General features: G+C 39.3%; 1 protein-coding gene across 11 annotated transcripts in view; it reads left to right on the top strand.

The window, feature by feature from the left end:
- The window catches only part of LOC135224515 (E3 ubiquitin-protein ligase MYCBP2-like), a 1,655,355-nt gene that overhangs the window by 1,150,499 nt on the left and 478,135 nt on the right, over positions 1-26,721 (top strand). For all 11 annotated transcript variants that reach the window (XM_064263565.1, XM_064263560.1, XM_064263570.1 and 8 more), the window contains 3 exons: positions 9,287-9,469; positions 20,657-20,833; positions 20,996-21,202. In XM_064263565.1, coding sequence (XP_064119635.1) covers positions 9,287-9,469; positions 20,657-20,833; positions 20,996-21,202 — 567 coding nt within the window. The remainder of the gene's footprint in view (positions 1-9,286; positions 9,470-20,656; positions 20,834-20,995; positions 21,203-26,721) is intronic.

The following is a 26,721-nucleotide window of genomic DNA, read 5'->3' as shown; positions in this document are numbered from 1 at the left end:
GGTTGCCTTCTGTCACCAAGACGTGAAACTGCTGCTCTTCCGCACGTACTGCTACAGTATCTATGGGTGTTCCCTCTGGACGAACTATGCCCGAGAGATCATGAGACGTATCACTATTATGCACAATGACATTTTGAGACGCCTCACAAACACTCCCGCTACCACTCCGCCACACAGAAGTTCATAGAAAACCACCTGGACAACTTAAAAATCATTGTAAGGTGAACAATGCCCAGTCTGGTAACCCGAGTGAGAAACAGCAGCAACTCACTCATACAAAGCATCCTAAGGAGTGAAGCAAGAAGATCTAAACTGTGGGAAAGATGGGAAAATGAGGCCTTTGTCCCCTAAAGGACTTAATCTCTGTATTGGCAAGATGTCATCTGGAGATTCGGTCATTATTATATTTATTGCTGATATTTTACTTTTTCATTATTACTGTGAATACTATCAAGTTTAAAATTTTTTTACATTCAATTTTTGTATTTAGCCCTCTGGATCTGACTACTGTAACCACCTACATAAGGTCTCTAGTTGAAATTTAAGTTATATAATCTTTGCGCTAACTGTTATAACTCTCAATGCATTTTTTTTCTTACCAATACTACTACTGTTATTACCAGTACTTATTATGATTACTATCTTTTATGCTACCTCAGCTATTTTGTGGATAAGTGCCGATTATTCTTTTTTTATCATGTTGTCTCATGTATCTAGATTGTGTTGTTTCTGTCTGTATTTTATATATTCCATGTATATGGCCCTGAGCTGAAAAAACTTGACAGATCTTGACCCCAATTCCAATGGTTCTCCATCAGTTTTTAAGTGCTTCATAGATTTTGCTGCTTTGCTTTATGCTTCTGTTCATTATGAATGAACCTGTTCGGTGGCATTCTCTTTTGTGTGCTTCTACCCAGGTCACTGTTCAAGGGAATAGGAAGTTTAAATAATCCGATTCAGTTAAGGCATGTTTAGAGACAATCTCAAAAGTTTTATCTCTTAAAGCAGGATCTCAGAATGTGACTGCTTTGGTTTTCAGTTTTATGAAGCCACATAAAGCTTCTTGCTATGGTATGTATACTATATGATGCCAGAGCTTTGTCCTTTTTCCTTTAAAGAAGCAAGATTTTTCAAGTTACTTGACCTGAAGAAATGAAAGGCTCTCAAATCTAGTAAGGTACTTTACCTGATAGTGAGACAGAAGCGCTCATGAAATGGGTATGTATATCTTTCTATCGAAGTGCTTTCCTTTGTTGAAATCACCTTTAGCACGACTGTTCATTTACTGTGCCAGATGAAACAACATATGAGTCCTGAAAGGGCAACAATTCTCCACTTCTTTGTGTTGATAGAGCTAATGTATTACCAGCGCTTTGGGAGAGCTGTCTCTTGTTTTGACCAATTCATTTTGAAGCAATTTTGACTTGCCTTATGAACATCGTCTTAAACCCAGTGGGGGATCCAGAAATCATTCACTGGAGGTGCATTTAGTATCATCATATACACATAACATTTACACATACAGTACACATTATGTATATCAATATTTATATATGTATGTACAAATATGTATACACAGTAGTAGTTGTTGTACAGTTTTTGTTGTTGTTGTTGAAATAATCATTAACTTTTCTACTACTAATGATTTTTTTTAAGGAAAACAATGTTCTATTTCATATCCAAGGGTGGGGTGCACATAATCAGGTGCTCCCACCCTTATATCTGCCATTGCAGTTAAACTCCACATGTTTAATTAAAGCCTTTGCTTAAGATGTCTTGAATCTGGGGAGCAGGCAATTCTTTGTACAATCCTTATAGTATGTAGTGTCCTCCAGATTCCTGTGCCTGTGGCCACTCCTACACTTAAATTTCATGCAGAATATTGACCCAAACCTCCTCAAGTTCATACACACCCTACAAGACCTTTTGAGGTGCTCATGGTTCCCATTCTAAGGGAAAAATTTGCAAAGGCAACAGTAATTGATGTTTTGAGCACTCAAGGGTTAATAGGAGGTTGTCTACGGTGGTTTTGGAGTGTGTCTTGCAAAGCTTTGGAACAGAACCTTGGATGGTGAAGGTCTCGGGGAAGGATATGTTGTACCTTTTGTTACACCCAACCCTGTCAGAGTCCCTGATATCCTTCCTGTTGACTTTCATCCTGGAGAGAAGTTGTGCGTTTTGCAGGAGATAAGACAGTTGTTATACAAGGCAGTTATCAAGCCAGTTTTAGATGAGTTGCTGGGGTTTTACAGTCACCTTTATTTTGTTCCCAAGTCCTCAGGAATCTGGAGACCAGTAATGAGCATCTCCAGTGTCAACAATTTTGTTCATCTGACCCCCTTTTTGGTAGAGTCATCCAGTTTGCTCCTTGCTGCCTTCTTGGTCAAGGAAGTATCTGCATTTTATCTTTAAAGGGAAAGTTTTCTAATTCAAAAGCAATTGTTTCGGTCTGAGCACAGTACTACAAACTTTCACCCTCTTTTTAGCACCAGTAGCAGGATGAAGTCATCTGTTAGGAATCTGAGTTCTCTTATACTTGGATGACTTGTTAATTTCTGCCAACTCCTTTCAGGCAGTTTTGAAGATAAAGGATTGTCTTCTGCTTCTGGCCTTGGTGTTGGTATTCTGACCATTGTCAACTAGTAGTCTATGCTTTTTCTAAATAAGTCAATTGTCTGCCAGGGGACAAAGATCATCTGTCCCTTTTTAAGTTTTCAAGCTGTTCCATTGGATAGATGGGTAGACAATTTTTTGTCTAGAGAATTTTGAGGCTTAGAAATGCCTCCTGGCAAGAAGGACCCCTCTCTTTTGGGACACATGGCCTCTTTAGAAAAGTTAGTCGAAATGTACCATCTGTGAATGAGACCAATTCAATTTTACCTGAAGAATACACAGGAGAGGTCTTGTCTTCCATACATGACACTTGTTAGTTCCTTCAAAACTTTGGTTCTCTTCATTGGTGGGGAGATGGGTCAAGAGGCGGACAAGATGCGTATAAACACTGTAAAGCACTTTGGCAGTTTGGAAGGATCTTATGCAAGTGGAATATCTAGTTAGAGACAAGACAGTAGTGGTATACCTAACAATTCAGCCTCTCCTTTGTATATAAGGAGGCACAGAATCAAGGGGTTTTGTACAGGCTAGAAGAGGATTTTCTCATGTGTATTGAGTCCAGGAACATTATTTTACCATAGTTTGTCCGAGGGAGAAACAATGGTTTCTTCACCCAAAAGTCTTGTCAGAAGTTATCAAACCTTTGGAGAGCCCTGGACACCAGTGTGTTTGTGTTTGCCCAAAATTAAAAAATCCCACTTTACAGCACTCTTATGCCAGGATCACAGGCATGGGCAGTCAGTGTTTTTCTTTAAGAGTGGTCAAATTTGGACTTGTTCACTTTTTCTCTATTTTAAGTTTTGAGGAAATATTGTTCTCAAGTTAAGTGTCGGAGAACTTGAGGGTAACAGTGATAGTTCATAGATGGGCCCAAAGGGAATGTTTCCTGAGCTACCTCTCCTGGTAGTAGGCATTCCTCACCTTCTGCCATTCAGGAAAGATCTTAAAAAGTCACATTTAAGAACAATCTATCCTAATCTCCAAATACTTCTTCAGACTGTGTGGAGACTGCAACAATCTTATGTGAGCCTGAGACTTTTCAGGAGTCGGTAGGGAATCAATCTCTGTCTAGAAGGCCCCCTACTGTTAGAATGAATAGACATAAGTGGTCAGTTTATCAATTTTGGTGCTTATCCCAATATCCAGTACCTGTACATCTATATATAACTTGATTAAGTTCTTACAGTATCCCAGGTACTTAAAGTATAAAGTATCTTTCTGTTTATGGCAATTATACAGTAATATCTATGTTGTTGTCAGTCAGGGTTGTCAGTGGTTAGGAACTTCATAAGAAGGAAATAGTTTGAAAAACATTGAGGTCTATCAGTCAAGTAAGAAAATATAAGATCTTAGTTTCTGTGTGCGGGAAACGAAATTCCCAGATTTTGGATCTACAACAAGAATTGGTAATAATTTTCAAGAATCTGGTTAAATTTGAGAACAGGAAAAGGAGTTCTTCAATCATTATAGCAGCTAAGATTAGTAATAAGCTACATACATAAATTGTTAGTGAAATTAGAATGTTAACATGGGTCAGTTAGTGCAAATTAGAGAAATAAGGATAGCCTAGTATTGGTGATCAGTTTGGTTGGTATGGTATTAGCATCCCACCTCGATAGTCGCGGGTTTGATTCTCGGCCATTCCATTAAGGAGTGAGAGATGTGTATTTCTGGTGATAGAAGTTCACTCTCGACGTGGTTCGGAAGTCACGTAAAGCCGTTGGTCCCGTTGCTGAGTAACCACTGGTTCCATGCAACGTAAAAGCACCATACAAACAAACAAACAAACAAGTTTGCCATTAATGAATGTGGCTTGGAATTATATTTCAAGTAGTTGTAGTCTTTTGGCCCTTACCCACTCCTTCCTACAGCTGTAGCTATGATGTAATTCTCAAAAATTAGTCTCTTCTCTCATAAGCTATGTCCTTAGTTGTAATTGTCCCCGAATCAAAATTTACTTGAAAGGAAGTTGATAATTTATATTGAATTTAAGAACTGAAATAGGTCTGTATTTCTATTAAAAATTTAAATCTGTAACTATAAGTTCAGAACCAAGATTTCTTTGGATTTCCAGAGTATATTTTACTTTGAAATGCAGGTGGTTAAGCTTGTGCAGGTGACTTGTGTGCATCTGTTGTTTAGGATTAGGGGGAAAATAGTTGAATTAGCCAACCACCTATGACGCACATGTCCTGGGCTTTTGATCCAGATCAGGAGCATAAGAATGGGGTTCTTTGAACTGTGTCACCACCAGTTCAGGCTATTAGTATTTTGCTAATGTGTGAGAGAATCATTTGTCCAATTTTTAAGTGGTTTAAGTTAGCCCCTACAAAGAAGTAACCACAAGTTTATGCATCAGCTCTCTTTGAGAGGAACTTGTTGGGCATGCAACAGAACCTTCTTTCCTCTTTCTTTTGAGAGTTCAATAGAATCTTTATATCTGTTTTCAGATAAAATTCAGCTTCTCTTTTCTTTTTCCTTTTATTTGGCTTTTGCTGGGTTATCCTTGTACCATGTAGGTAAGGATATGTATTACCTTTTCAGGCACCATACAGAGGGATCTCCATTTTTTTTTTTTTTTTTTTTTTTTTTTTTTTTTTCGTTCACTGGTACTCTCTTAGACGCATTGGAATTTATTAATTCTATCACTGTTGAGGAGAAACTTCTCATGCAAAGATTTTTGGAGGATAGCGCCATATGGGATAAACCTTTTGGCAGAAGTGATATAGGTAAAGAGGAATTCAATTAGTTGTTATGGTGGCACCAAGTGCTCAAGGAAATTGGTTTCATCTTTAGTAGTTTTATTGGTTTCATCATTGTAGTTTTTTGCCTGTTAGTTGGTATAGATCTCTCCCCCCTAATCTCTTCTGCCTATGAATGACTCTCAAATTGTCTCTGGCTAGATCCTATGGTGTCCTTGCTAAAGGTTTTTGCTCTTACTATTGGAGCCAAAAGTGTGTACCCAAAGTAGTCCCTAATTATGCGAGAATTTGGTCGATCCACGGCCTCACAGAACTGGAAAATTGCAGATTCGCGATACACTTACCTTATTGGAATCATTCCATTAGGGTCAAGGCAAATGGCAACTTACCCAGTCAAACTTTTTTACTACCCATTTTCAATATTTTCTATGTACTATACTATATTTTTTCCAATATGAAATTGTTATTATGGATAAATAGAACGTTGAAAAGGTTTTAAAGTTTTAATAACTTGAAAAAGTTTAAAATTACACCCATGATGGTGACTCCCACATGCAAACACTGCCACCATTGGGTGCAAGTGTACTGTATGATACAGTCATTTCCTGCTGTAAAAAGCTTTAAAAAATCTTTTGGGTGGATTTCCTCCACCCATCCTCTGCCAAAATACCTTCAAACTCCTCTATCTCATCCTCAGTGAAGAGTTCTGTAGAAGGAAAGCTATGACGTCACAAATGCATGAGGTGGAGCCTCCCGTCGACCAATGCCTGGGCAGGAAATCTATCTCACGCATCCACCCCGTAAAATACTTGAAAAGACAAAAGATTTGATATGTTTTGTGGTGCGTGAGTGGCAGACTTTGAATGGCTTCACAGATACAGAAAATCTATTTTTGAGAACTAGTGACCACATAAAGGGGAATCGCACTACCTGATCATGCATATTCTGGGACCATGCTGCACTTAGCTCTCCTCCTTTGAATTGTTCATAGTGCCTCTTCTGGGGTAACATTCAGGTAGTACCTCACTTTGTAGAGCACCAGTTGATCAAGGAGATAAAAAGTTAAGTATATCTTAGTTTTACCAGACCACTGAGCTGATTAACAGCTCTCCTGAAGGATTAGATATTTTTGTGTGGCTAGAAACCAAATGGTTACCTAGCAACAGGACCTACAGCTTATTGTGGGATCCGAACCACACTATATCGAGAAATGAATTTCTATTGCCAGAAATAAATTCCTCTGGTTCCGTGTTGTCAGAACGGAGAATTGAACTTCGGACCACTGGATTGGTAGCCGAGCGCAAAATCCACTCGTCCAATAAGGAACTAGATCAAGGAGATGTTGGTGCTTACCTGGGCTAAGGATATCACCAACTTTTTGAGGGAATCCAATGTCACCCTTAATGTCTCGCTCAGAGAAAACACTGCTGACCCTCTCATGAGAGGTTTTATGGGAAACAACCTACTTTTGTCATTTACCTGTCTTACTTAAAAAGAACTTATGGGAACAAGGATGCACTCAGTGCCCCTGGCAGGGTGACAGTAGCAGTAATCGTGGCAAATTCCATACCACCTTGAGTAGTACATACACAATAGTGGACAATTGATCCAGCTTGGATGCCAAGTCAACTCAACCAAATTAAAGATCAAACTACTTGGATCCTACTCTGCTGGATGCAGTTACAAACACTAGGAATGCACCCTATATAGGATAGACTGATTCATTGCTGGGGTCAGCTGCAGAATGCAGGGGTGGAACCAGGCACACTCCAGTTGGTCTGTGCAAACCATGAAGCCGCTCATCAAGCTTTACCCCAAGCTGCATATACACCAAAGGATCTGCTCTGGTCACCATAACAAGATGGAGATTCTGGGCAGCTTGAATGTTGTAATTTATTCACATTATCCTATGCCATTACTTGGCTAATTCACATGAAAAGCCTCTGCTACATTTCATGGATTTCCTTCCTTGCACTAGGAGAGAGTTCCAAGTCATGGTAGCCCTTCCACAATGTCTCTTGTGCATCACAATTCATGCTGGGAAGCACTACCTGCTCAGAGTCACTTACAAGTGAAAGTTATCGCTGCTGCAACTTGGAACACTTATAGCCAGAGCCACAAATATAGTAAATAACCATCCTCTGTGTTATGTCAGTGGCAGCAATCCAGAGAACCCACCCATTCTGGTCAGACTACTGAGAAAGTCCCAGACTTAGGGATTCCAGTCATGCACTCCAAGGGAATTACACCTTACTAATAGAACTCCCCTGTAATTCACACAAACCTGTGCTGATGAGGACCTCACCTCCTTCCAAGAATGACAACACGACATTAAAGTTTCAACAGAATGTCCTATCAGTGCACATGATTTAATTTTGATTTTTATAGAAAATTCCTTTGAATATCACTACACTCCTGGAATTATAGGCAACTTTTACCAAGAAGGTATGATTTATTCCACTGAACTCTGTGCCGCTGGTGGTTTGTTCTGTCAATGGGAATATTATCCATTTGGAATTTAATATTAGTCCTGGGATGACTTAGTAGTGGTGCCACCACCACAGACAGTTGCTAGAACTGGCCCATACCATTGCTAAGGATGCATAGGCCCTCATGAGTACCCACTGCCACATAGACAGAAGTCCAGATATGGATCCAGACTTCTGCCATTAAACATGAATGTATCAGAAATTGACATATCACCAGAAGGTGGGGTATTTTAATTGATTTGTTTTTTGCACTTTCCATGTTGGTGTTTGTAATTTAGTTTACAGTGGTAAATCTATGATTTTGTTATCTAAGCAGTAACTTAGGTGAAGTTGACAAAAACAGGGTAGTGATGAGAAACCACATGATGGTCATATATGAAAAGTCAGGAAAGAGTTAGGAAGCGAGATTTAATCTAATTTTAAGCATGATATTCTCTTGGCATAATGTAACATTCTCCTGAAACACTTTCCCATCTGAGCACCTCTACAAAATAACAGCCCTGATTCTTATAGTTATGATCTTACAGGTTATTGGGAATCCTCCTTTATCTGTTCCCAAAAAATTACCTATAGCTAAGTTGTTTACATTGATCAAACTTCTTTCTCCTTCAACCACTTCATTCAGCATGGTTCAAATCATAGATGTAGGTGGAAGAGGGTATGTTGCTATTTTGTCAACCCCCCACCCCTCAGTGGATAACAGCAACTAAAAAGGAGCAATTAATCAGGAATATCATTTAGCAGGTTCCCTCCAACTTTAATGCTTGTTCCGTTTAGAGCCCATCAAGTCATAAAAAGGTTCGGAGAGGCTATGGTGTATTAACTAAATACTGGGAGGGGAACAATTTTGATTACATGCCCATAATATTACATCGGAGAATTTCCCTTTGACTATCTAAGTCGCATTCACATTAAGAGGGATGCACATGTGTTCAGCCCTTTGTTTGATATGTAATTATATTTTGAGAGCAAATGTAATAATTAATGGTATGATAGAGAGAAGGCAAGTCTTGGAACAACTGAAGCAAGGAAAATGGTTGTATTTCTGCAAAAGGTTTGGACGAGAAGAGAAGTTACTATGGAGTAGCTGTTGGATTGTTTGAAGGGACAAAGTGAAGTGAGAGAGCAACAAAAGTTGAAACTTTTGAGATGCACCCCTTTTGTAGTAATATCGACCAAGGAGGGTGGAAAGTTGTTTTATAACAGGCTGATTTCAAGAACTGTCTGTGAAAGTTACACCAGCTGTAGAGTAATGACATATGGTACAGGCAGAAGTGCATGAGAGGTTTGGGTGACATAGTTGAGACATTGAGAAATAAAGTACAGATATAATGGTGCTTTAAAATGTTATTGTAGATTTAAAAGGAAGATGAATGTCTTTTAGTTAAGATTGGAGGGCAATAGGGTGATAGAAAGTTTGTATTCTTACCAGATTACATAATGGTTCATACAAATAATAAGAAATTACCTTTTAATTTCTAGGTTGAAGTTGTTGCAGTGCCTGTCAGCACAGGAGAGGATGGAAATCAAGTAAAGTTGAGACGAGTTAGCCAGCATGTTGCAGATAACTTAACATTTGGTGGACACCCACAGCCATCACTTGATGTGCCATATCAAGTGTCAATAAAGGATAAGATGTGTTATTGTGCTATAACCATGATAAAGGTGAGCAATTCATGAATTATCACTAAAAAATAGTTATGAGCATATACTGATTAGAATTGAATTCTTTTGTCTTGTAGAAGAATTAAATATCATTAGAGAGTAAAATTATTCTTTATGTAGATAAAGGTGTATGAATCAATGTACAACCAAAACACAATAATTTGAATGGCATTATTGAAAATCATAGGTAAGATACCTATATCTAAAATATATTAATATAGTACACTGGGCTCTATGTTTTGAGTCCCTCATATACTATATGGTATATATTATATATATATATATATATATATATATATATATATTATATATATATATATATATATATATATATATATATATATATATATATATATATATATATATATATATAGATATATAAACGTGAACACTTGAGGTTTGATATAAAAGTGACTACTTAAAGTTTTTGAAATTAAAGATTATACTGTACTAGAAGCAAAATTTTAGTATCTTTCATGACTTCAAACAGATACGGTTATACACTGAACACCCCCATATTCGTGCACTTTGGAGTCGCGTACTCACATATTCACAGATTTCTCACTGGAACATATACCCCCATTATTCACGGAAAATTCGCCTATTTGCAGTGCTTTTCAGTGAGAAATGTCCACAATTTCCTTTTTTTTTATCAATTGTATCATAAAATGAACTTTTTTTGATGAAACTATTTAAAAACCAGATATAAACATTTTTGTTGGGCTTTCTTGAGTTTAACTAACAAAATAGGCAGTTTTATGCATTTTTGTAGGGGTTTCAGCTATTTGCGAGGGGTCCCGGGGGTCTGGTACTCATCCTCCGCTAATACGGATGAATACTGTATTGTACTATCTATAAAAACTTTTGTCCAAACTTTGACCCCAGAGTTTAAGTTCTGATACTTATTTTTCATGGTGTAGTCATGTCATGTTTGTTGTTCAACAACTGCTTTATTGACAAAAACTCATGTCTTGACTGGTATGTATGTTGATATCTCAGTTACATAATCAGGTTATCTGTTCAACCCTTGAAAAGATGTCTGATTTCCATTGCTGTGTTTTGTTGCTTTGATTTGCAAGATATTTTGATAAATAGCCATCCTTTCTAATGTATAGGTCATGTGAGTAGAAGTCACTTCCTCAAATCCCTACTCATCTCTGGCTTCATATATCATGGTTCTCTTCCAGTTCCTCTGTTGTTTTATTTATTTATTACTATTTGAAGAACAAAAGCAGTGTTTTTACATTACTAGAGTCTGATTGGCTTTGATACTTTAATGCGAAAACAACATGTTAATATAAAAACATTAATTATTATTATTATTTTGGAGTTATGCATACATTTAAGTTATTTTTAGATGCATGTCTGAGTATATTAAATGCTAATGTATTCATAAATTATGAATGTTTCGGGCCTTGTTGCCAGAATGCATTATAGTTATATATAAAATATGTAGTTAGTAAGTGATTACTAGTTGATTATTATCATGAAAGCAATCAGTAACCAAGATTACTACAGGCACCAGCATTTCGCCTTTCACCTCCCGTCAGTTGCCCAGCGACTCCCTTTACTTAAGGCCAATTCTCTCCTATTATTTCTCCTATCTTTGTCATTTGCTCCCGTGCCTGGCTCTATCCCTTCTTTTCCATGCCTTCGCCATCATTTTTATTTAGATTAACATCAATTATCAATGTAACAGTGAAGTGTTGTGCAGTGGAGGAGGTGGCTACTTGTCCCTTGATTCTCCCAGACCAGAGGTGTCAAACTCATGGCCTGCAAGGTGCCAAGAGATTTTTCAACTCGAGCTACTATAACTATTAGAACTGAGGAAAATTTAACTAAAGTTACTAAACTGTTAAAACAAGAAATATTAAGTTTTACCTTTCATTCATATGACAACAGTATATTAATTTACTTCATATAATTGCTGGCAATAAGGCTCTTTTATTGAAAATCTTAATAAATGAATCATAAGAAATCTTTGATGGCCCTCGAGACCATAACCAAGTGCATAATTGGCCCTCGAAAGGATTTGAGTTTGACACCCCAGTCCTAGACAAAGGTCACTGTCATGCTTCCCTGCACCTGGGAGAAGACATACCGGAAGTCCAAGGGAGGTCGGGGGTTACATACAGGTAGTTGCTACCTCATTCGAACCTGCTGTGGTCGGAAAGGCGTCGTGTCAGAGAAGGTGACTATCTGGCCACTTGGATCTCCTAGACTTAAAGTCACTGTCCTGCTGCATCTCACGGCCAAGAACAGCCTAGGAGATGACATACTGGTAGTCGAAGGAAGTCCGAGGGGGTTGCCCCCGGTAGTTGCCGCCTCGGTCAAACCTGTAACTTTTTCCAGTATTGGCAGACAGCCATTAAAAAAGGTGTCTTGATGGATGTGTAGTGAAGAGGGATTTTCCCCCCCTCGGTCGAACCTGTTGTGAGTGTATAGGTTTTGACCAAATGTTGCTGGAAAGGTGTATCAGTGACAATGTACAGTTGTCATCCTATTCCAGTGGTTCGTCACCTAATAGTGTTGATGACGTGATTCTTTGGTCTCTCGACCTCTGAAGAGATATTTTTCAGTTGATGAAGCCTCACACCCTTGCAGTCCTGCTTGTCCAACTCCTCACAGTCGATGTTCGACTCGCGACTCAGCTGATCCGACTATCAGTCTTTTTCAAGTCGAGAATTGGTTGATACGACTCATTTGATGCTCGGCTCACAACTCGGCTGATCCAACTTTCAGTTGATTTTTTACTTGAGACTCGGCTGATTCGATCCACAGTTGATGTTTGACTTGTGACTGAGCTGATCCAACTCTGCCAATTTTCTACTCATGACTCAGCTGATTCGACTGAAGGGAGTCCAATGGGAGTTTTTTCCCCCTCGGTCAAACTGGTCATGACTTTTTTGACAATGCCATTGGAAAGGTGCCTAGTGAATTAAAGAAAGGTTACTTATTTTACTTGATTAGTACTAATTTTGAACGCCCTGTGCTAGCGCCTAGACATTGGAAGCATCACAAGCAACTTTTTGCTTCTGATTGCCAGTCCTCTCCCAGGCATTCACAGCCAGGTGTTATCAACTCACTCGCCTTTACAGTGCTCATACAGGTAGAGATACTGACTTGTCATCCGCAGAAGAAGAAGTGAATTATAACTGCTCCTGAGTTGGTATATATGAGCCTTCTCAATACTTTTATCCTAGACACTTGTCAGAATAGTACCAATTGTCATGATGAGCACCAGGTATTACTGCTTGAATCTCTCTTGTATCGGGCGTATTTTGTCGAGCACCAGTTCCCCCTTCCAGGCCCTCTACCTCTGTACCATCTGAAGCGTCCACTTCCTTGCTTTAGCTTGCTTGGCATTTTCCATGCCTCAACTGGCACCAGCTGTTGGTAGTCTGGTGCATGCAATTGGATGCCCGACAACTCAGTCCTCTTGTTCATCTTTGTTGACATAAGGTGATCTTTCGTTAGCCACCACTTGGACCAGACATCATGAGAGTTGGGGAAGAGGTTCTTTATGCAGTCTTCATCATGAAGTTTCGATCACGAAGACAGATGTGTGGCAAGAAGTGTTAAGTTCTTGCCATCTTTTGGTGAAGTTAACTCTGCTCTATTCTCTCTCGCATTCCCGCTATCGAACCAGTTGTAGGAAGAGAATGCTCTGTTTGGTGGGTGAAAACCTGTGCTCTCCTTTCAGGAAGTGTCTTTTTCACTTAGGCAAATACGTTTTCCTAAGCCTTTGGATTGCTATCATCACCGCAAGTTGTTGATTGCATGCATTATCTCCCACTCCCACTAGTTCTGAGAAGAGCAGACAGGAACAGTCATTCTGAATAAGAGGAAATCTATGGATTACTCTCCCCAGAGTTCGAATGTGAGAGCCTATGTTCTTGGTTTGAGCTTAGTATCTTTCCAGTCAGTGTTCTGTTATCGTCATAGAAGCTTTCCTTCGGGATATGTCACCTTCGCTCTCTTCATTAGAGAATGAAGGAGGTATGTTTCCAATCTCTATTCTTTTTCTCTTCGAAGTGATGAAGAAGAATTAGGCTGACGCTCGGTCGACAGAAGCCTATGAATATACGTAGTTGTATATTCTTGCAACGTGTCTGTTATAAGTCGTACCGTTCGAGTAATAGGCACATGCCTGTAAATTAATTCTTCTATTGTGTGACGAATAGTTGTACCTTCTCTTAATTTCCTGCAACTCAAGACAGCCTTCCAGGCCTTCCAAGATTTGCTGATTTTGATTTTGGTGTTGTTTTGGCAACAACACCACAGAATTGGAATTATCACTGCACAAGGGGGGGTTTCTGTCCCTCTTGTTGCGGTTAACATGTACTAGGTGCTCGAGGGTATCTGTTGTGCACTCGATGGCTCTATAAGACAAATGCTTTCCAAGGTGGAATGTGCTAACAGGCAACTTAGCCTGAATTAGTATTGCTTCTCTGCTGTCGAGGTTTAACTGCTAATTCTAATCTCTGCCTGGCCATCACAGACTAAAGTCTGGTTGGCTTTGGATTCTCGCTTATAGTTCCTATTTTGTACTCCACATTTGCCAACAAATATGTATTTTTTAGAATTCTTCTTCTGTTTTATTATTACGTTACGTATTACGTATGATTCATTACAGCTGTCAGTAACTCGGTATCTCGATTAGGTAAAGATAGAATAAAGAATAGAAATGAATGGTTATTATACTGTTTGGTGGTTTCAATAGTTGAAGAGAGATATTAATGACAATTTATGGCTTACTGTGTGCTAGGAAAAATGATTGCTTGGCGCTCGTTCGATACTCGTAAGAATGTAAACAATCGATTGGAAGGTTTGTTTTTTCTTTGTTTGTGTATTATAGTGTATGATTAATTAATAATTATTTGAAATTAGTACATACTGATTATTTATACATTTTATTGGCATATTCTAAGCTTTTAGCTCTTAGGTTTAGATGTCAGAATCATAGACTAGGCTACAGTAGCAACCGCTAACATAGGCTAGGCTTATTGCTAGGGGACATATGCTAAAGTCCTAATATATGCAGTAAAAATGGGGTTGAACATTAGATGCAGTTGAATATTACTCAAGTATGTACAGTATTTTGCCTTTTTGGAGGCATATTTCTTCCGTCGTAACCATAGAACATGTGTTTTAGGCCGGAAAATATAATTTACTGGGTGTCGTTTGTAGGGCTTGGAACGGATTAGCCATTTTACATGTAAAATGTGTTCCAAGATACGAAAAACTCATAATACGAAGGCCGTCTCGGAATGGATTAATTTCGTATCTTGAGGTACCACTATATATATACAGGCGGTCCCCGGGTTACGACGGTTCCGGCTTACGACGTTCCGAGGTTACAACGCTCTTTCTTAAATATTCAATGGAAAAATCCGTCCTGGGTTACAACGCTTGTTCCGAGGTTACGACGCTGACGCTTCCGACGCTCCGAGTTAACGACGCTTTTAAAAAACGCATACTATGATAAAAATCCTTTATAGTTTAGCACAGTATATTAATAAAAATAAGTTTCTGGTTAGATTACAACAAAAATTTTGAGATTATGATGATTTTCGACACTTTTTATGTTGTATTTTTCTATGTTTTTTAGTGACGCCTCATATGCGGAACTAGTTTCCGAGCGAATGAATACATACTAGTTTACATATAACAGTCCAAAAGCGCAAATAATGAAAAAATCATTGCTTGTTTCCAGTAATAATAACAAAACGAAGTTTCTGGTTAGATTACAACGCAAATTCCAAGTATCCAAAGAGAGACATTATCCAGTAATTTGATCAGAGAGAGAGAGAGAGAGAGAGAGAGAGAGAGAGAGAGAGAGAGAGAGAGGCGTCTTCCGACGCTCCGAGTTAACGACGCTTTTAAAAAACGCATACTATGATAAAAATCCTTTATAGTTTAGCACAGTATATTAATAAAAAAATAAGTTTTCTGGTTAGATTACAACAAAAATTTTGAGATTATGATGATTTTCGACACTTTTATGTTGTATTTTTCTATGTTTTTTAGTGACGCCTCATATGCGGAACTAGTTTCCGAGCGAATGAATACATACTAGTTTACATATAACAGTCCAAAAGCGCAAATAATGAAAAAATCATTGCTTGTTTCCAGTAATAATAACAAACGAAGTTTCTGGTTAGATTACAACGCAAATTCCAAGTATGCAAAGAGAGACATTATCCAGTAATTGATTCAGAGGAGAGAGGAGGAGAGAGAGGAGAAGAGAGAGAGAGAGAGGGACGATGAGAGAGAGAGAGAGAGAGAGAGAGTAGAGAGAGAGAGGAGAGAGAGAGAGAGAGAGAAGAGAGAGAGAGGCGCCTTCCACGCAAAGGCTAACATCGACAGGGAATCCAGCACGCCCGGCGCGGCGACAGAACCGATGACTCCCGGAAATCACTGACGAGTTAAAAAAAAAGGAAACAGAAGAGTGTTCGGTATTCGGTTAAAAAAACGGCCTCTGACTCATGCCAGTAAATGTTTTGTTGATACTAATAATATAAGCCTATTTAAAGATACGTTTACTTTAATTAGTCTATATGATACGTAAATAGTAATCAACTGTTCTTGTAGCCCTCAATATTTGGCAAAATCGAAGTATCCAAAGAGAGACATTATCCAGTACGTAATTTGATCAGAGAGACGAGAGAGAGAGAGAGAGAGAGAGAGAGAGAGAGAGAGCGAGAGAGAGAGAGAGAGAGAGAGAGACGCTTTGGCAACAATGGTCTCGGGGGTTTTTATAGCTTCCTTCTGCTTGATGATCGTGGATATTGTAGAAGGATTTCGACCATACTGTTTGCCAAATCGACGATACGAACGCCACATTCATGCTTTGCTATAATTTCATGTTTTGCTTCCATCGAAATCATTTTCTTGGGTTTTTTTTTTATCACCTGCTTTGTCTTTAGCTTTGAGACCCATGGTTAATAATAAAATAGACAAAATAACACGAAAAATAGGCGCAAATACAACGAACTAAACAACGACGTGTTAACATGCAGCACCAACAAACAAACAGACTGAACGCCATTTATCGGTCGCCTATACAACTAACACTCATCGCAAAATCGTATCTCAAATATTTCGTTGTATATCAAAGCTTGTATTTTCGCAAATTTTCTGTTATATCTCAAAACATTCGTATATTAGGGCAATCGTATGTCAAGTTTCCATTGTAATTTGATCAGAGAGAGAGAGAGAGAGAGAGAGAGAGAGAGAGAGAGAGAGAGAGAGAGAGAGAGACGCTTTGGCAACAATGGTCTCGGGGATTGACGTAACGTTTATTTTCTGAACAGATAGGACAGAGAAGTGTTCGTTCATTAAACGGCCTCTGACTCATGGCAGGAAATGTTTTGTTGATACTAATATATAAGCCTATTTAAAGATACATTTACTTTAATTAGTCTATATGATACGTAAATAGTAATCAGCTGTTCTTGTAGCCCTCAAGATTTTGCAAAATCACTCCAGGTTGTACATAAAACTTCAAGAATGTAGTGTCACCAGAGGATTACAATAGTTTTTACCTTCAAGAACCAGCATTCTTTTATGAAAATAACTCCAGGTTGTACATAAAACTACAGGAAACAACATGTAGTGTAACCAAAGGATTACAAGTAAGGTTTTTATAACTTTTTATTAGTTTAAGCCATATTTCCAAGCGTCGTTCCGGCTTACGACGATTTTCGGCTTACGACGCGTCTCAAGAACGGAACCCCCGTCGTAACCCGGGGACTGCCTGTATATATATATATATATATATATATATATATATATATATATATATATATATATATATATATATATATATAGATATAGATATAGATATAGATATAGATATATATTATATATATATATATATATATATATATATATATATATATATATACACAGGCGGTCCCCGGGTTACGACGGTTCCGGCTTACGATGTTCCGAGGTTACGACGCTTTTTCTTAAATATTCAATGGAAAAATCCGTCCTGGGTTACGACGCTTGTTCCGAGGTTACGACGCTGACGCTTCCGACGCTCCGAGTTAACGACGCTTTTAAAAAACGCATACTATGATAAAAATCCTTTATAGTTTAGCACAGTATATTAAGAAAAATAAGTTTCTGGTTAGATTACAACAAAAATTTTGAGGTTGTGATGATTTTCGACACTTTTTATGTCGTATTTTTCGATGTTTTTTAGTGACGCCTCATATGCGGAACTAGTTTTCGAGCGAATGAATACATACTAGCTTGCGGTGCGCAAAGTTTACATATAACAGTCCAAAAGCGCAAATAATGAAAAAACCATTGCTTGTTTCCAGTAATAATAACAAAACGAAGTTTCTGGTTAGATTACAACGCAAATTCCAAGTATGCAAAGAGAGACATTATCCAGTAATTTGATCAGAGAGAGAGAGAGAGAGAGAGAGAGAGAGAGAGAGAGAGAGAGAGAGAGAGAGAGAGAGGAGAGAGAGAGAGAGCGTCTTCCGATGCTCCGAGTTAAGGACAGAGAAGTGTTCGTTTCATTAAACGGCCTCTGACTCATGCCAGTAAATGTTTTGTTGATCCTAATAATATAAGCCTATTTAAAGATACGTTCACTTTAATTAGTCTATATGATACGTAAATAGTAATCAACTGTTCTTGTAGCCCTCAAGATTTGGCAAAATCGAAGTATCCAAAGAGAGACATTATCCAGTAACTGGAACCTTGACATACGAATTTAATTTGTTCCGTTACCATCGTCGTATATCAAAACAGTTGTATCTCAAAGCATTTTTTCCCATTAAAAATAATGTAATATGTATTAATCCGTTCTAGCGCTATGAAACCACACCTAAACACAGCTAAATTACATATAATATACACAATTTATACACAAATAAACGAGTAATAACACACATAATGATAAAATAACATAGCAATGTGATAAATGATAATAAATGTTAATAAAATTAATTAAAAAAAAGAAAGGAATTTTACTTACCACAACGAAAGATGACGTGAGGCCAGCAGGGGGAGGAGGTAGGGAAGGGTGGCAGGGAACGATTTGTTCTCTTTTTATTAACGTATGTACACTAATAACTACGTAATAAACACAAATGAAATAACATTGCTAAACTAATTTTTATTTATTTTTTTTAATCAGTTCGTAGTTTAGAAATAATGGTGATGCCTTTGGAAGGTTTTTATAGCTTCCTTCTGCTTGATGATCGTGGATATTGTAGAAGGATTTCCACCATACTCGTTTGCCAAATCGACGATACGAACGCCACGTTCATGCTTTGCTATAATTTCATGTTTTGCTTCCATCGAAATCATTTTCTTGAGTTTTTTCTTATCACCTATACTACTAACACTCATCGCAAAATCGTATCTCAAATATTTCGTTGTATATCAAAGCTTATATTTTCGCAAATTTTCTGTTGTATCTCAAAACATTCGTATATTAGGGCAATCGTATGTCAAGGTTCCAGTGTAATTTGATCAGAGAGAGAGAGAGAGAGAGAGAGAGAGGGACGCCTTGGCAACAATGGTCTCGGAGATTGACGTAACGTTTATTTTCTGAACAGATAAGACAAAGAAGTGTTCGTTTCATTAAAGGGCCTCTGACTCATGGCAGGAAATGTTTTGTTGATACTAATATATAGGCCTGTTTAAAGATATGTTTACTTTAATTAGAGTATATGATACATAAATAGTAAGCAGCTGTTCTTGTAGCCCTCAAGATTTGGCAAAATCACTCCAGGTTGTACATAAAACTTCAAGAATGTAGTGTCACCAGAGGATTACAATAGTTTTTACCTTCAAGAACCAGCATTCTTTTATGAAAATAACTCCAGGTTGTACATTAAACTACAGGAAACAACATGTAGTGTAACCAAAGGATTACAAGTAAGGTTTTTATAACTTTTTATTAGTTTAAGACATATTTCCAAGCGTCGTTCCGGCTTACAACGATTTTCGGCTCAAGAACGGAACCCCCGTCGTAACCCGGGGACTGCCTGTATATATATATATATATATATATATATATATATATATATATATATTATATCTATATATATATATATATATTTATATATATATATATATATATATATATATATATATATATATATATATATATATATGTGTGTGTGTGTGTGTGTGTGTGTGTGTGTGTGTGTGTGTGTGTGTGTGTGTGTACAATTGTAACACCACTATTGTTACTGAATACTGAATTTTCTTTACCCTGGGAATAACTTATATACATGAGGAATCATAACTGATGATTGCTTCTGCCTGGCCAGAATTCAAAACTGTCTTTGGTTTAAATATAGTGAAGAGGAACTGAAGGAAAGAACCGAGATGAGGATGGTGAGATGGATTGCTGGAATATCACTACTGGGGAGGAGGGAGGAGAGTAAAGATATGAGGAGGATGTGTGGTATATGTAATGTGAAGGAGAAGGCTAGAGAAGCTTGTCTGAGATACTATGGCCATGTAGTACAAAGAGAGGAGGTGGAACCAATCAAGAGAGCCAAGAGCATTCCAGTGATGGGGAGGAGGAGTGCGGGGCCGTCAGTGGATCAGATGGATGGATGTGGTGAGGTGGGACTGGGGGAAGAAGATGCAAGAAGTCAAAGTAGTTGGAGAAAGTTGACTCGAGCGGCCGACCCTGCTATACAGTAGGATCAATAAGGTCGCAGAAAGAAGATACAGTAGACAGTTGACTTATCCATTTGGCTATGAAGAGAGTTATGTTTGTTTTGACTCTATTAGACATATTCCTGTTGAATTCAGGGTCTGTATTATGACTTTAAATCAGCTCATTTGCTAGGATAGCTGACTTAGAAGTTTGTAACACTTGTTTAATTATAAGGTCGTGACACATACACACACATATAAACATGACTTTTTCATACTCACTAGTATTAAGCCACAATTATGATTTAAAATTGAATTCACATTACCATGGGAATAACTTAGAAACAACGGGAATCTTGTAAATGCACCTGCTGTTGCCAAAATTAAGCAAGAGATTCTGTTTCCTGTCTAAATGTTGAAGCATCTTCAAATGTGGTGGGATATGAAAGTCTTCTTAGAATGTCTTGGGACTGAATGACAGATGGGATGCTAAAGAGATATAGGGTGCTTTATTAAGGATAATCACAACAGTGTTTTGTTTTTCAGGCTTATGAAAACTATTCATTTGAAGAACTCCGTTACATGTCCCCAGCGATGAGGAGACCAACTGAAAATATGCTTGTGAGAAGTAACAACGATGGTACTTACTCCTGTAACTGGACACCTGGTGCAACTGGATGGTACTCTCTCCATGTTACCATTGATAGTTATCAGCTTGATGAGGTTAGTAGTCATAAGACAGTAATATTGTTTAAATGTAATAATTATTTCTTACTCCTAAAAAATTCTGTTTTGGCTTATTTGTCTGTCTATTCTTGGTGAATTAAATTTTTTGTGATTATTTTTTTATTAAATTGATATTTTTCTTTTTTTTTAAATCTCAAGACTTACAAAATGGAAGTGAAGGATCCTCCTCAGGGGGTAACTCCTCCAGTTCAGAGTACAATGAAACGTTCATCACAGCAACCGTCACGTTTAAGAAAGTTTGTCCTCCAGAACAGTGCTGGATTAAGAATACGTACTCATCCTTCTCTCCAGAGTGAGCAGATTGGCATTGTACATGTTAATGGTACTATTGCTTTTATAGATGAGGTAATGTATTATCTTTTAATTTTGTAGATTTGGAACAGACGAAATAACTCAAGATTTTGTAAAAGTCTGGTTTAAAGAATTGTATTTCATGGGTTTCCTAAATAGTATATTTTTTGTTTTCTCTTTTGTTTCATGTTTTTATTTAACCTGAAAATAATTCATGCATAATCACATACTTATAATTATACTGTGAAAGACCTCTTATAAAGGTACTTCAGACAGTTCATTCTATGATTTCCTAAAGGCCTTTAGCAACGTTTCTTCAGTCATCCACGTAGTCTTTACATTAACTTTCTTTTTTCTCACTTCCTTTCTTCCCAACTCTCATGGAGATGACTTGTTAAGAAGTTGTCCATAAACTTTACTTGTATGAAATTCTGTACTATATTATTCTTATGACAGCAGTAACAAACCCAACTCGGTTTGACTTAACTTGTATATGACCTGCTTCACAGTGTGGATTTGTTACAAAAAGGTGGCTAAAAGACACAGGGTCCCATTGATAATAGATTTCATAAACAAATAAACAATATCCATCATTACTCAATATTATTAAAGAATACAAACAATAAACCAAAGCCCAATACACACAAAACTAACGCCGAAAGATTGGAAAAAACTTCGCTTTGAATATAAATATCAAAATATAAATGTCAACATTACTCCATAACTCAGAACCTTTGATCGTGGGCAGAAAAAAAATCAGTAGGACCCAAGCAGGAGTCGGGCGAGAACTAAAAAACACTGAAAAAACTATAACAAAATTAAAGCAAACAAGAATCCGACCAATTCCTTTGAGCAATTATCCTAACAACTGAACAATCTGTTAAAAGGGTTGTTTAATATTTGCATGAAAATATAAATAAACAAATTACCCCATGACTACACTCACAGAATAAAGATATTTAATGAATGTTTATTACACAGCCCCTGTAGAGGGATGTGTATGCCTCTGATTTGTGAGTTCAAGTATTTATAGGAATGTTATTATAGAATAAAAGTGAGCTTCTAATAGTTTGGAGTAGATAGGGTTCAGTCCTTGCACTTGTGGGTGTAGTCGAGTCTCCACTTATGAGAAATGAAGCTGCCCTCGTCCTCAATCGGGACATGGACGGGATCAGGTAATGGTGTAGTCAGTTGAGTATGAGGCTGAACCCCAATAAAACGAAGCACTATTGATTAGCAGAACTCATGCAGATTTTCCACCCTATTTTCCTCCTCTAGTAGATGGAACTTTGCTGAATGAATCCAAAGCTTTAACTATTCTAGGTGTAACATTTGACGCGTATCAAACTTTTGAGGAACATCTAATGAAATTTTCAGCAAATGACATAAGAAAGGTAGATCTTTTTCATAAGATCTCATATTTTAATGTATGAAACTTACCTGGCAGGTATATATATAGCTATATTCTCTGTTCCACCTGGCAGAAATTTTCAAAACTCGCGGCAAACGCTAGTAACCTATTAGTAGTTCAGGCAACCACCACCCCGTTACCGTGGCGCTAGCGCTAGGAACTGTTCCCAATTGGGCCAGATTTTCTCTGCCAGCCGAACCGGCAACATTGTTGGTGGTTCCCTGCTAGGATTTTCATTCTCGTTGCTGACTTTTCATGGATTTTTGGTATTGTACTCGGAAACGTTAGCTTGGCATTCGCTTTGGATTGTTCTTTAAAGATGTCGGATACTGGAAGTATGTTTAGAGTTTGTGTAAAAGAGGGGTGTAAGGTAAGGTTGCCGAAAGCTTCGGTCGACCCTCATACTATTTGTAAGAAGTGTAGAGAGAATGTGTGTACTTGGGAGAATAGGTGTTTTGAATGTGAGAATTTATCAGAGAAGGAGTGGAAGATATTTATGAAATATGTTGAAAGGCTTGAGAAAGATCGTGTAAGGAGATCTGTTTCTCGTAGTGAGAAGTCGAATTCTTCTAGCAAAAGGAGTGAATGTGTTTCCTCTCCAGCTCCTTCTAACGTAGAATTGGTAGTTCCTTCTCCCCAGGTATCTCCTGCGCCCGCTGCTGTATCGGAGGAGGCGAACGATACACAGATTGTTAAGGTGTTCGCTGCCCTTGCGTCCATGGGCGACCAGATACAGCGACTTACGGATAAAGTTAGTGCTTTTGATGTCAGTGAAAGTGTAGTGGAGGGGGCGTCTGATCGTCTCTCTCGGGCTCCTAGACCGAGACCTCTGTCAAGCTCCCAGACCCAAGGGAGAAGGCATGTCAACAGTCGAAGGGAGGCGAGAGAGGTTTTATCGCGGTCAGGCGTCCCTGCGAACAGTCCTGTTGCAAGTTCCCAGGCTGTTGGAGTTCGCCGCAGAAAAGGCGTAACTGGGAAGTGTGCGTCCTCGGATGGTTCGACATCTGAGCGGGAACGTCGGTATGCAGTTGTGTCTCGCCCCCTCAAGAGGACTTTCAGGACATCGACCGCTCTCGAGAGACATGCTCAAGATCGTGAGGCTTGGAGTAGTCCGGAGGTTTTGTCCTCCTTGGAAGACGGGGACGCTGTTCCGATCAAGAGGAAGAGGATCTTTCGTTCTAAAGAGGACTCAGTACGGCCTTCTCGTTCTTGGATTTCGATGAGAGACTCTCCTCCATCTTCTTGCTTGTCTTCCCCTCGTCTCTCTCCGTCGGGTAGAGTACAAGATCGCTCTCCGTTACGTCGCAGTCCTTCTCGTAATCCTCCTCCTTCGTCCTCTGCCATTCAGGAAGATAGTACGAAGGGTTTCTTAAGGGAAATGCAGTCTAAGCTGGCAGTTCTTGTTAAGTCTTGGGATGCTCCTTTGGAGGCATCTTCGAGGCGGAAGGACGATTTCCTTCCCGTTAAGTCTTCTAAGAAGACGGAAGACAAGGATGCGTTCGCCGAGGATGTAGGACGCACTGGCTCTACGAGGACGGGCGATCGCTTGGTTTTTCAGGACGCAGAACGCAGGAAGAAGAAGATGGTTTCGGAAGAAGCAGGACGCAAACGTCAGGACTCGGGATCAATTGTGGACGCAAGACGCAGGCGGCAGGAAGCAGATGTGTCTACGATGGACGCAGGACGCAGGCGGCAGGACATCGATAGGCGGCAGGACGCCGATTCTTCGTTAGCCGCAGGACGCAGGCGGCAGGACGTTATTCCGTCAGCGAAGCGTCAACACGACAGTGATCTGCAAGACATTTCTTCAGCAGAAGAGGATTTGGATTTTGTTGAGGAGAAGAATACGGAACCGTCTTTGGATTACAAGATTCTGACTTCATGTCTGCTTTCGATTTTTGAAGGGGAATTCAAACCAACGGCTCCGTTATCTCCCTTATCTCAGTTTTCCAAGACTAAGACTCCAAAGAAGTCCTCTTTCCTTAAGATGACTCTGTCGATTTCGGCAAAGAAGGCCCTTCAACGTGTGAATGACTGGATGAAGGATAAGAAAGAAGCGGGGAAATACTCTTTCGCTTTTCCATCAGCTAAGTTAGCATCGAAGTTAGGAGTATGGTACGCTACTGGAGAAAGTCTAGGCCTGGGAGTACCTGCCTCCTCCCAGGGGGACTTCTCCAGTATAGTGGACAGCTCACGCAGACAGGCGTTGCAGTCTGCTAAGGTCTGGTGGACTTCGTCTGAGTTTGACCATCTTTTTAAAGGGATTTTTAGGTCTTTCGAAGTCTTTAATTTCCTAGATTGGTCTTTGGGAGCACTGGCGAACTCCCTAGAAGAAGAAGATTCGCAGGATATGGAAGCGGCTAAGAGCATTATGTCCTGCATGGACAAGGCTCTGAGAGATGGAACGAATGAACTGGCTTCTTTGTTCACAGCAGGAGTACTGAAGAAGAGGTCGCTGTTGTGTTCTTTCGCTTCAAAAGGGGTTTCAAAATCTCAGAAATCGGAGTTGCTGTTCTCTCCCCTTTCGAAACAGCTGTTTCCTTCAGAGGTGATTAGGGATATAGCTCTCTCCCTTTCTCAGAAGGCCACTCAAGATCTTCTCTCGTCTTCAGTTAAGAAGTTCTTACCATCCAAGTTGGTTAAGAAAACTCCAAAGGAACCTAGGCCTTCGCAACAGCCCTTTCGAGGCAGAACGTTCGCTCGACCCGCCTTTAGGGTTAAGAGAGTACCCGCTAAAAGAGGAGCCAAGACCACCTCTAAACAATGAGATCTCAGTCCTCCAGACGACAGTGGGAGCCAGACTTCAAGGTTTTTGGGAAGTTTGGCAGAACATGAAGGCAGATCCCTGGGCTGTCAACGTAGCTCGGGAAGGGTACAAGATTCCTCTCTTGAAGAGACCTCCTCTCGCAACATCTCCGAGAGCCCTCGGGGCAAATTACAACAATTTAGTGAAGAAAGCGGCTCTGTGGAAGCAAGTAGCTTCCATCCTAGAGAAAGAAGCCATAGAACCTGTTCTGGATCACGAATCTCCGGGATTTTACAACCGGTTGTTCCTGGTTGCAAAGTCCTCGGGAGGTTGGAGGCCAGTTCTGGACGTAAGTCAACTGAATCTTTTCGTAGAAAAGACCAAGTTCACTATGGAGACGAAATGATTCAGTGCTGGCAGCGGTACGTCCAGGGGACTGGATGGTGACCCTGGACTTACAAGACGCATACTTTCATATTCCGATTCATCCAGGAAGCAGGAAGTATTTAAGGTTTGTGATTCAGGACAGGGTCTTTCAGTTCAAGGCCCTGTGCTTCGGCCTTTGCACAGCCCCCCAAGTGTTCACGAGGATGATGTCCAATGTGGCGAGATGGTTGCACTTAAGAGGGATCAGAGTGTCTTTTTACCTGGACGACTGGTTGATAAGATCCCAATCAAGAAGTCAATGTTTGGAGGACTTGAATCAAACATTGAACTTAGCAAAAGACCTAGGTCTTGTGGTAAACATGGGAAAGTCTCAATTGAATCCCCAACAACAGATAGTTTATTTGGGGATTCAGATATCGTCAGTGACTTTTCGGGCTTTTCCGTCCCCCGAAAGGCAAGCCCTATGCATTCGGAAGGTGCAGGACTTTCTAGAGAAAGACCGATGCTCAGCAAGAGAGTGGATGAGTCTACTGGGCACACACTCTTCGCTTGAGAGGTTCATTTCTTTAGGAAGACTGCACATGAGACCTCTACAATTTTTCCTGAAGGATTCATGGCCAAGAAAATTGCAACAGGATTCCTTCCAGTTTCTAATTCCTGCCGAAGTGAAGGAGGAATTAAAGTGGTGGCTAACTCCAGGCAGGTTAGCAAGAGGGATGTCGCTTCAGCAGAAGAGCCCAGACCTCATCTTGTATTCCGACGCGCCGGACGTGGGTTGGGGAGCGACATAGGCCTCAAGAGGTGTCGGGACTTTGGAGCAAGGAAGAAAAACAAGTTGGCACATAAACAGGAAGGAACTGATGGCAATTTTCTTGGCCTTGAAGCACTTCAGAGAGTTGATTCGAGACAAGACAGTGCAGATCAACTCGGACAACACCACGGCTCTGGCATACATCCGCAAACAAGGAGGGACTCATTCTTTTCCCCTCTACAAGCTGGCAAAGGAAGTTCTGCTTTGGGCGGAAGAGG

Source organism: Macrobrachium nipponense, chromosome 12 (assembly GCF_015104395.2).
Source record: "Macrobrachium nipponense isolate FS-2020 chromosome 12, ASM1510439v2, whole genome shotgun sequence".
NCBI lineage: Eukaryota > Metazoa > Arthropoda > Malacostraca > Decapoda > Palaemonidae > Macrobrachium > Macrobrachium nipponense.
The sequence above is the reverse complement of the archived record's forward strand: the minus strand, read 5'-3'. Positions and strand labels throughout refer to the sequence as shown.